The sequence below is a fragment of the Hylobates moloch genome, unplaced genomic scaffold, assembly GCF_009828535.3.
Source record: "Hylobates moloch isolate HMO894 unplaced genomic scaffold, HMol_V3 SCAFFOLD_7, whole genome shotgun sequence".
Classification (NCBI taxonomy): Eukaryota; Metazoa; Chordata; class Mammalia; order Primates; family Hylobatidae; genus Hylobates; species Hylobates moloch.
The window spans coordinates 70,125,342-70,138,044 of NW_026652282.1; the positions used below are offsets into that span (position 1 = coordinate 70,125,342).

The window sequence follows — 12,703 nt, forward strand, 5'->3', positions numbered from 1 at the left end:
TACTTTATATTTATTTATATATACATATATATACTTTAAGTTCTGGGGTACATGTGCAGAAAGGGCAGTTTTATATATAAGCTGTTTTTAGAGTTAAATCAGATGATGTGCAAACGGCCTAAATGTCTCAGTTATTTACTTTAGTGAGAATGCTTTAGAGTAGCTCAGTGCAGTAGAGAAAGAAGGGAAGGCAGAAGCTCAAAAGGTGTTATTCTCCTTTGATAAAAGGAAAACCTTAAAAACTTAATATATACCCTGAATTCTAGGATTATTTCAGAGCAAGACCTTGAAAACTAGAGGGAAAACTATTTTTGTCCTCTAATGTATTTTTGATATTTTCTATTCTGATAATGGAACATTAGAATGGGAAAATAAACAGTAAGGGTAATCATCAAATGTTTTGTTGAAATAAAAAATGTGAACTAATTTTTAAACTGAAATCATGAATATCTAAAGTTAATTAAGGGAGATAGCTGATGTAATGAAAATATCAGGAGCTGGTTTCTAAACTCAGGGCATTCACTAACCAGCTGTACTAAATAGACAAGTTATTTTGAGCTATTCGAGTCTCAATTTCCTTATTTGTTTAACAGATAAATAATACACAATGAATATTGTCTTTATTTGTACATTGTACAATTTGTACAATAAACATAATAATGCTTGTTTTAGCTAATTTTTGAGGTTCTAGTAAGTTGTTTACTAGATAATCATATACATGGAAGAGTTGTGAAAAACAAAAAACCCATGTATTAATATGAAATATTATTTTCACTGGATTGATTATATATGTGACTAAGTTACTAACTTGCAGTTTCTTCACTACTTATTGTGTAGTGGCATTGAAAGAGATATAAATGATGAGTAGAATATAATCTCTACCCTCTCATGGTTATAATCATGTAGGGGATAAACACTATGAGTACAAACAGGAATTAAGTAGACTATCATAAGACCTATAAGAAGTTCACTAGGTGAGTTTTGAGGGCTAAGAGATAACTTCAACCTGGGACAATCAGAGGATCAGAAGGTTACACCTGAGGAAAGGCTTGAAAAATTTGTATAATTTCAGGTTGTCTAGATTGGTGAGGGTGAGGAGCAGGAGCAGTTCAGATGTAAGAGCAACGGAGTGAAAGACATAGCTGTGGAAAAATTGGGGACTTTATTTAGAGAACAATCATTTACACTTAGCTAAAACATAGGACACCAGAAGGAGAGTTCCAGGAAGTTCCACAGGAGCCCTATCATGGAGGGTCTTGAAAGTCAGACTAAGCAATTTATAGATACTTAGTGTCATTGAAGGTTTTTGCAGCAGAGGAGTGATATGGGATGTGTATAGGGAATTTAAGCAACTTTTCTAGAGAACATATTCTTAGGTGTAATTAAAGTTGTGGAGATTTTAAAATGAATATTCCTAGGGACTCCAACTAGACTGCTTCATAGTTCTATTCTGCCAAAGTTCACCTCATGATTGCGTATTTATTTACAGCTCTTCCTGAGACATTCCACATAGACCTGTTTGGGCATTTTCTTCATACAATTTTCTCTGCAATTGGTCTTTAGACTGCAAAACCTGAACCTCTTCAGTCAAGACCTGTTGGCTTCATTTTCCTGTTGACAGCTCTGGTCAAAGAGCTCAAAAGCCTGGTGTAAGACATACAGGAGAGACTGAAGGTAATGAGAATTAAATCATAGAGAATATTACATACATAGTGCAGGCTTTGTTTCTAAATATTTGGAAACTTGTTAACATGAAAGTATAACTCTTTTATGTTGTCTAATTTGAATTTTAAAACTTTACATAAAGACTAATATACAGTATATTATTCCATGAAGGAAAACCATGGAAGGTTTGTGTATGCTCCTGTTACTCCCAACGACTATGAGAATCACTGAAGGTAAGAATAGTGAGCTACAAATACTCTAGGCTGAACAGTTTCAAAAGGAGCAATATCTTTAAAAACCACCTGACATTTATGCTGACAGAATTTGCCAAGGCAAACCTCCATTTGAATAAATTCCCTGAATAGTATGGGAGACGTTTTTGTTAGGATCTTTCAAAGCCATGTAACATAGTTAAACACCTGTCTGAGGTTATTGTTGAGATGTTATACTGAACTTACATAGCAAGAAACATGTTATTTATAATAATCTCTCTTTAGATGAAATAAACACTTCTTTTATTTAGGATAAAATCTGTGTTTCTGTTGTCATACAAAGAAAGCAACCGAATGTATAATAGAACTACTTCCTGTTCCTCCTTCTCTCCAACCCAAATCCCTCATTTAAGATGTCCATATTGGGTTCTTTCTCTTCTTTTTCTGAAGAAAACTAGGAGACAGAGAAAATAAAATATACAGTCTTTTTGCAGTGCATGCTTTCTGTCTTTAAAAATTATGAGTATATATACCTTATTGAAAATCAAAAAAGGACCTCTACTGGGATAGCTCCTGGTGTGAAGAAAAAGTTGGCTGAAATATATTTACTTATAAAAGTTTTAACTTTTAAATAGGGCTTAAGAGCATGGCAAATTCCCCAATTGTTTTGTCATGAATTGTCAAGAAAATAAACTTGAAAGGACAGTTTCCCTCTCTTCCACTTGCCACCCTCATATCTTGCCACACACACACACCGTGACAGCTTATGAGTGCCTTTGACTGAAAACAGGCCCAGCAATTTATCAGACCTCCCTTAAACAAGATACAATTGCCATGGGCATTTTCACTCAGCAATTAGTTGCACTCTCCAATTTCTATAGCTTCATTTAATTGTAAGCACAAAAGAGGAGACCAAAGCTGAAAATGCAACCCCTTTATCCTATGACCTCATTCTTTTTTCAGGCAACCTACTTCCTTGAACAATCATTCACTTTAGTGACTACGCCCTCGAACAACAATTTATCAAAGCAGCACACCCCTCCCCACAGAATGGGAAACTTTTCTGATAGTGTATAGAAATCCTGGAAGAGTAGAAGAGTTATCCACAATCTTTGCAACCAAAGAAAAAGCACAAAAAAATCATATAAACAAAGGTAAGCCCCAGCTGAATAATTGTTGAGAACAAAGGTCATTCGTAAACACACATTTTCCCCCAGGCTGCTCTCTAGAGTTTGTTTGCAAGTTTCAAATTCAAAAGAATGGCAACCCTTATAACATATACACTAAAATAATCCTTCTCTCAGAGAAGCATGTTTTACTTGATAAAATGCTCATGGTCACAACACAAAATAATCCTTTAAAATGAAATATAGATAGACACATGGGACACCTACAGACCAGGCTCTGTATGTCTGTCCTAAAAATGAACTCTCCCTGGACAGGTTAATGATATTTATCCAGAAAATCACAGTGTTTGCTAAAAAATAGGCATTTAATAAACATGTATTCAGTGAATGACTGGTATTTAAAAATATTTTATTTTAATCCATTTTTTTCTCTCTCACAACAGAGCTGCTCTGTATACATGAAAAATATCTTGAACTTCATGAAAACTTTAATTAGTGGAAGGAAAGAATGTTAGCCCAATGAGTAATTCATATCAATGTTGCTCATTTAAGGCATTTCATTTTGAGTTAATGATGGTAGGTTAACAGCTAAGCTTTGTAAAAGATTGAACTAAGAAGTTTTGTTTTACTTTAAGCTTCTAGAACTCTATTTATTTGCAAGACCACATTCAGTTCTAAAATGCATCCGAGACCTTGATTATATCTGTGTTCGACTATACGTGTTCATGCAGATAAACCCAGTAATTTTAATTCTACCATTAATTTAGCAAATTTCACCAGCAACTGGTTTCTACACTTAATTTTCTCTGAGAAACACTCTATCAATCAAACAAAATAATAACCAAAAAAACATAAAATATACATTTAATTAAAGAAACAAAGTAACATTATATATCTGGAGAAATTTAAAATATGTTTACATCCATAAACACCATTTTAGTGCACAAGGGGTTAAGAGAAGAAAAGCACGTACTCAAAAGCTAGAAATGGAAAATAAAGTGCTACAAAAAACATTTGATTAAATCAAAAATGTCTACTACATGACCTAAAATTATGATTCAGGAAGCAAAGCAGAGTAGCATCAATTTTGGTTTCTCAAAGGCAACATATTTTACTACTGGTAATATTTATTTTACAGTCTCATGAATTCCCTGAATGTCTTCCAAGAACCAAAAGGTAAAAAACAAAACAAAACAAAACAAAAACAAAGTAAAGGTTTAACTGAATTCATGATGATCAACCATTGATTGTCATATCCATTTTTCTAGCTGCCATGGTCACAAACTCTGGTATTAGACTAATTGCTACACATCAATTCATCTGAAACATGGTTTATTAAGGATAGACTTTATTGAAACATAAAGTGAATTAAGGGTTTTTGAGTAATATGTACTGCTTGCTCATGCCTGTCATGGTACATTATACATACCATCACATTATACTTATTTCGTTAGCATAAAGGTAATTTCAGATCAAATCTAGGTCCTACTTTACACGATGCCACAATGCCATTCCATCAATAAACAGGGAGAAAGGAAAATAAAATAGAAGAGTTTCCTCGTCATATTCTTTGTAGCAGCTATCTAAAAGCTGTCTTGCCAAGTTCTCTTTTAGTGGATTTGTGAATGCCCTTTGATATCCAACTCAGTTTGAAAATTTATAGTCAAATATTCTTTCTTCTTGTTTCACTAAGGAATTAATACTTCTTTTTTTCCCTTTACCACATAGCTTAACTTTCACCTTTCTCATTTTCTAACAGCACTTATTTTTCTTCCTTTTCAATCATAAATAACTTCAGATTTCACAGAGCCCTCCATTCTAATCTTTTATCCCAGTTTCTGCAGCTGCACTTTCTACCCCTGGGTTGTTTATAAACTCCTCTATGGTGAACTACATTTTAGGATGGAGATAGTCCATTTTTAAGGATCACTTTGGCAAATGCCAGGTAAAATAAGGAAAATCTTGTAAAAAGCTCAACCAACTTGATCCTGAGTTATTGAAAGGGGAAGTTGAACCAAGGAGTAAATAATAAAACATACTCCTAAAAATTGTTCGGTAGCCAATATTTATAATTTGTCAAATTTCAGCTTTTAAATGTCTATTTACCTTTCCTTTACTAGCAAGTTGACAAAAAAGGGGTCTAAATTTGTTTAAATAGCTATGGCAGATAGGATGATTTTAGGATTCCTAAGATAATAGTAATTGTTTTTAACCTTCACATTATTGTTTTTGAGCTACAATAAAACAAAGGTGGCATTCATTTTGTTCTGCATTAGCATCTCAGTATGAATATTGGAATGCACATTTGCATTATTTTTATCACTCATGCAAACTAGTATTTATGACCTTTATATTTTTCTTCTCCTTGACCTCAGTATAAGTGGAGTTTTTCTCAACCAGTTGAGAAATGTTACTTTATATTCTACTTAAATTTGTGGGTTTTGGAAAAATAATATGTATTGTTCCTGATTGGTAATAATAATGTAACATAGCATCATATCCCAATGACTGCTTTTTGAGATTTTTGTATCTTAAAAACACAATTTCAGTTTGGACAGAATTTTCCAGAAAGCTTAAAACATGCAAATTTAATGTAAAAGGAGTCAGAGGATAAAAATACACATAAAGCTGTTAATTTTATATAGTCTTGCAGTGTTACCTTGTATTTATTGGGAAGGTTATTAACACAGGTATTGGTGCTAAGAATAACTTAAGAAACAAATGTATTTCATTTTATGGGATGTCTTAGAGTTCCATCTTTTGCAGCTTTCATGTAACAATTGCTTACATCTTGCCTTCCTCAATGCTATATCTACTCTTTCAGTACTCTTTCTACAAGTATTCCATAAATTATTCACCTAGGCTGTACAATAAAAAGTGTGTCATTCTTGGAAGATGAAACACATATGACAATTCAGACATCTGCACCTCTCACTTATCCTAGAGCAGCTATACTATTTGCTGAGCACAAATAACTGCTTATCACTCAGACATGCCACAGTACCTGTATCACCATATTTGATACCAAAAAAAACCTGTTTGCTTCTGATATGAAGTGAATCAGTAGGAACTTGTTCTAATAAAAATCTACTGTACTCAAGTTGAGAACTGCTTTGCAGTAGGGGCAAAGGGATTCTTTGGATCAGATCTTTCAGTCAGATCAAACAGAAAATGAGCCTTCCTATACTATGGTTAGATTATGAAAATCAGTGAAACCCGGAAAGGAACAACCACAGACACTAGTAAGTGAAATAACAGCCAAGAGATGAATTTGGGTGACTGTCCAAGGCATATATAACTGCAATCCACCAAAAGATATCCTGTGGAATAGAGGCAAAGAAGCAGAAAGGAAGAGAAATCAGGTTGAAGATTGCCCTTCTCCACTAGTCTGGCATAGCTTTCTTTGTTGTACCTGAGAATGGTCGCTCCAAACCAAATTTTGGTAGGAGGAGGTGGTTTTGAGAGGGGAGAGCACTTCCCGTGAGTTGAAGGGGTCCAAGGCCTGCACCACCTTGTTCATGGGCCCACTGTAGGTCCTCACTCGCTCATACACTACATTTTTTTCTGGAGGCTGCTGGGCTTGGCTTGACTGATGGTAGCAGTGGTAATGCTGGGGCTGGCACTGCAGCACCTCTGGTAGCTGCTGGGTTCCACAGCTGCTGCTGCTCGTCTCACTCCAATAGCTCGAGCTCATCTTCTTCCAGTGGTCAGCAAGGGACCTCCCAGATGTTCTACCTAAGGAACAAACAGAGAAATATAATGGAAGAAAAAGGCAGGCAAGCAGGCAGGCAGACAGACACACGACACACGTGTGGAAACCACTTATCAAAAACCTCTGCCAATAGTGGAGCCGGGAAGAGAAGAAAGCTACCTGAGCAGCAGCAAGAGCAGGTCTGGCAGCTACGGAGGAAGCAGCAAAATATTTGAGCTCAAATGGAAAATGGAGCCACCCTGTGACATTGCTCCAGGAAATGGTACTGACACGCCCTTGAGGGGCGGATTCACTTAGCAGGTTTACATGCCAGGAGAGGCCCTGCCTTGCCACGGAGATAGCTACAAGGCTGCCCGGCAGGTAAAGGAGTCTGTGAAGAGCAGAAATGCAGAATGTCAGGGATGAAGTCAGAGTTTCCAAGCGCATGGGCTTAAAAATTCACAAAGACATGAAGATGTAAAAAACTTGCTAGAGAAAAAAAGTCACACATGTTATATGAAAGTGTCTTTTTATGGTTCTTAAGTTTAGCAAAGGTAGTTACCAGCATAAGTATTATTATTCCAGATTCCCAGACCAAAATAATGAGTATTAGTCTAGGAATACACCAATTTTCACAGATAAATTTGCATTCTTTGCAAAACCCATCTGATAATTGCAGTTAAGGAAGATTACTAAGGGTTCTCTTTCTAGCGACTTTGTCTAATACATGGACTTGTTTATCTTACTCAAAGCCTCGTATTCTTTTCTATCATTTGTTGAAGGAAATTTGTCTACATGATTGAATTGCTGTATAGAAAGGTGGATGGTCAAGAAAAACCTAAAGATTCCACAAATGCTTTGCATTTTGGCATTCACATCTGTTGTTTTTCATTTATGTAAGGGAATTTCTCCTGCCCTTATATGTGCCCTAGGAAACACTGAGTTTGATTGACTTTTTAATATCTAGTTATTAAGGGAGCTGCAAGTCCTGAGAGGTGCCTTAACTGACATAATGAGATTTAAATGTGTTTACAACTTACATTTATTACTACCTGAAATTTTGATCATAATGCCTACTTACGCTCAGATTTTGCTATGCAATATACTTCAGCACCACTTAAATCCAGAATACTCATTCAAAGCGACTTTAGTAAAAAGTATCTTCCTAATGTGTATATGTACAATAGGACCTAGCATACTACCACCATTCTAGAGAGGAAGAGAATGTTATCCAGGGGCTAGCAGCATTTTTTTTCTGCCCAGTGAACAAAGTGTTATGATTTACTATTCACTATGTGTCAGGTACTGTTCAAGGGGTTTTATGTGGATTATAATTATTTCACCATTGAAGTGACTTTATGAGGTTTATAGGTGAGAAACTGAGGCACAGACATGGAGAATTTGAAAAACTTTCCAAAGTTAAATAACCTGTAAATGGTGGGCCTGGCATTTTAACATATGGAGATTCATATTAGAGTCTAAGCTCTTATCTGGTATATCATACAGCTAGATAAATTCTCAAATTGTTCCATTTTACAGCTAGATAAATTATCAAATTGTTCTGAATCCTGCCATCTAATAAATCTTCTAGATGTCAACATCAAAAAACACTTCAGAAATGCTAGCCATGAGTGACTTTAAAGGAATCTTTGGATTTTCTTTTATGGCTGAGGGGTGTGCAAAAAGCTGAAAATTACCCTTAAAAACTTTTAAATTAGTTATTACATATTTACATTTATATTTGTGTGCTGAGTGCAGACCTGTCAAATCTGATCTTTGCTCATTTTAATGATATTCCTAAAGAATCAATTAAAATTTAATTAGAAATATGTGACATGTTAAACAGCCTGGTAAAATATCAGATCAATAACTTACTAATATCATTAGCAGTATCACTTTGAATAAACTTTATGTGTGAACAGAGAATAGGTGTTAAGTGGGATCATCCAGTCAGCTTTGATTCATGATAAAATATAAATTAAACACATACACACACACACACACACACACATTCATGTGAGCACACACAGAATACTGTAAATATCTGTTTACAGTGACCTATTAAATAAAGCAAGAGATTGAGATGAAGAAAAAAATTTCCTTTATCCATAAACTGGTGACCATACCTGCCCTTCACATATCTTGGATATATAGTGTTTTGAGCCAACTTCCTTGATACAGTTTGGCTACAGTTTGTGTGTAAAGCTGATACCTTCACCCAATATCTGAGCCTCATTCATCACTATTCTCCATCTCTGGGTATGAGGGACAGAGAGCTTGAAGCTTAGGCATAGTATATTAGAAATGAGATTAAGCACTATCTGGCAGGCAAATCACATCTAACTATGAAGCAGGTGTTGACCACAATTGTTCACTTTGGAAAGGCTTATTAACCATTGTCACCAAAATTTCTACTTCTCTGACAACTCACTTGTGCATCACATGATCGGTTTCTCTAATTGGTTTTTCTCCTTTATGAGGATGATGTTCATACTAACACAGTTTTGATTAAGAAATAAATATAAATATGTCTTTCTAGGTAGTAATAACACTTGCCCTATTTTACACTTGAAAATCCAAGGGATTGACATTCTGTATTCTGCATCCTTCATGATTATACCACCCTTCTAACATTAGCGAATGGAGTAGTAAGAATTGATTCCTTATTCTTAACTCCAGATTTTTTCAGATAATCTTTAATTAAATTTCCAACAGTTCTTTTGTTTCACACAGTAATGGAGATATTTTATGCTTACTACTGAAAAAGCTTCATTTACAATGACGGATTTAGGGGACACAATTGGTAACCCTTTAGAAGTTAACTCAGTTCTAACAGACTTAAGAAAATCTTTATTGCTTTTGATTACAAAAATAATTCATTTTTAAAAATTCAAATGAGTAAATACATGAACAAAGTAGAAAATTATACTCATCATACTGATAATAGGAGTAAGGGATAGAGCAAGGAACAGAAATGTCTGCTGTGCACTTTAATGGTAATTTTTTAAAAAACAATGATTTACATTTTGACTGAGTTATCTTGAAGGCCATCTGAAAAAGTCCTGATTTGACCTACTGAGGCTGTTGGAAAAACACAGTTGCTCCTATACTCTCACAATACAGAACACTTCTGTGACCCCAGATGTGTGAGGGTTATTTCCCTACCCAACTAGTAAGTGATCAGTTCTACAGTGGACACCAGCTGTGTGTCCTCTAATTCAATCCTGACACTATCTACTTGGAGATAGCATTATAACTCACAGGTTGAGGACTTTCAGTCCCACAAGACTGTCCCCAACTTCAGACACCAGTCGCAAGCCCCAGGTTGCTGCACCTGTGCTCCTGACCAACCAGCTCTCAATTGGAGTTCATATGACCCCCCTCCTTGGATTTAATTAATTTGCCAGAGCACTCACAGAACTCAGGGAAATACATAATTACATTTACTGGTTTATTATAAAGGATATTACAAATGACTCAAATGAACACCGAATGGAACAGATGCATAGGGCAAGGCACAGAGCCTCCATGTCCTCTCATTATGCTCCACTCTCTAAGAACCTCCACATGTTCAGCCATCAGGAAGCTCTCTTTGAACCTAGTTCTTCTGGGGTTTATGGAAGCTTCATTATGTAGGCATGATTGATTAAATCATTAGTCATAGGCTATCAATTTCAACTTCTCTCCCCTAAAGAAAGGTGGGGCTTAAAGTCCCAACCCTCTAATCCTGCCTTGGTCTTTCCAGTGACCAGCTCCCCTCCTGAAGCTATCTAGGGGATGCCAACCCTCAGTCAATTCATTTGTGTATGAAAATATATTTATCACTTTGGAAATTTCAAATATTTTAGGAGTTGTATGCCAGAAAACAGGGAAGAAGACCAAATATCTATTTCACAATATCACACCTACTTCATAAAATTGTTATTAGAATCAAATGTGAAAGTGCTTGCTGATTGTAATATACTACCCAGGCATATGATTTTAAAATATGTTATTCACAGATAATGTGTTATAATTTTTGTCAAATAGTAGGCTTTGAAAAGAAAATATGAATGCCAGAGGAGGCTATAGGCCTGGTTTATAAAAAGCTTAGCTACCTGAAACTGTTAAGGTAAAACAAATCAGTAATTAATTTATCAAAAATGATATATATATAACTATCTTAAAATATTAAATAATAAAGGTAATTATAAACTTATCATCAAATATATTTCATCAGAATCAGTAGTTTTCATGTGTATAACTAATGCTGCACTCCACCTTCTATTTTATGGGGATGATCCTCAAGTCTATCTCTAGCCCAGCCTCATCCCCAGGACTAATGATATAATGGCAAAAGATAGAGAGTTAAAGCAAAGTTACTCAAGTCTTTTTACTTCTGCATTCTCTATGATCAAGGAGAAGTATGTACACACTGGAAAGGATCAATAACCTTTGGTCCATTCAGAGGAAACTGAAGCCCCAAAGTAGATGAAATGACTGTATGAAACCACTTACATTTTACTAAATGAGTCCAACTCATTTGATTCTGCAGAACTACATTCCAGCCTTCTGACAAAGTTGAGCTTGTTTAACTGCTATTGAGAAACTTTAGACTGGGAAATGTTTCAGATTATAATATATGAAAAAATATCTGTCTTGATTTGGAAAAAAATGAATGGCAGAGTTTACAAAGTGAGTAAGTCTGACATCAATGCAAGTCAAAATTCTGTATCAGACTATAAAGTGTATGATGATACATATACCAAGAATAGAGATAGGTAATCCCCGAAAAACTTTTGGTATCTCTGCTTCACAGTCTCTGAATATGTACCCTTAAAGTCAATTTTACCAGTGACACAGTTTTGTTCAGAACTAACTGATCCCAGTGTTCCAAAAACCATAGTAGATAAAATTATATTTTGATTCTAGACAGAATAAATAAATCCTCAGTGTGATTTGAATGAAGTGGAACCAAGCCTCTATGATCCTGGAAAATCCCCAGGGATGACTGACCTCTCCTGTAAAAAAAAAAAGATTAATTTAAAGCAGCATTTCTCAAAGCATGTCCTGAATAACACTAGTTCTACAGGGTCATACACCTGGAAAAAAATGTTTGTGATCAAATGAGTTTAAGAAATATTTGGAAATACTTGGTTAAATATAATTTGAGAATAGTTTTATTGCTATAATACTTCTATCCTTTCCTAAGCTGATGTGCACCATGATCTTCTAAATGGATCAATGGTATGCAGTGTTTTTCAGGTTTTGTTGGTGATAAAATATATTTTGTGTGTCATATTTTGTGTTTTTCTGATTTTTTTCTTTTTTATGATTTTTTTCTTCTGCATGCTTTTGACTAGACTCATATAGTAAGAATTCATATCTAGTTTGTAATTCTACTTATATAATAAAAACATACCAAAGACCATTTGATCAGCCATGTTACTATACTAGTGATACTCAAGTGAGATCCATGAACCTCATTGGGAAAATTTTTAGAATTGCAAATTCTCAGGCCCCACCCCAGACCTACCGTGTAAGAAATTCTGGGGTGAGGACCAAGGATCTGTTTTAAAAAGCTCTCCTGGTGATTCTGATGTACACTAAGGTTTGGATATCCCTGAACTATACCAATATATTAGAGGCAGGCTTCGACAAAAGAGGACAATGGTAGTGGCACGAAGATAAGAAATTGTAAGCAGCTCAAGAATTGATGACTAGAAGTCTGCATGCAAGTAGAAGTGAGCTATGACCCTGGATAAGAGTCAACATGTTCTACATATATGGAGAAGTTAAAATGGGCGTGAACTATAGTGTAGTACATTAATTATAGCTACATAAGGTATTCCGGCAATAAAAATAAAAGAGGATAATATTAGAGTATACCAGAAAGCTGTACACTATAGTGTTAATTAATGTAGTTTTGTGGTCAGATAGGCCTGGATTTACATTCTGGTTCTACCATGAACTAGCTCTATGGCCTAACAAACTATGTTACTTTCCTGACCTTCTGTTGCTTTTCAATG

At 35.1% G+C, this 12,703-nt stretch overlaps 1 protein-coding gene across 1 annotated transcript in view; it reads right to left on the bottom strand.

Moving 5' to 3' along the window:
* POF1B (POF1B actin binding protein) overlaps positions 1-6,698 on the bottom strand; it is a 110,970-nt gene extending 104,272 nt beyond the window's left edge. The window contains exon 1 of the mRNA XM_058441329.1: positions 6,417-6,698. Coding sequence (XP_058297312.1) covers positions 6,417-6,698 — 282 coding nt within the window. The remainder of the gene's footprint in view (positions 1-6,416) is intronic.
* Between the last annotated feature and the right edge of the window lie 6,005 nt (positions 6,699-12,703).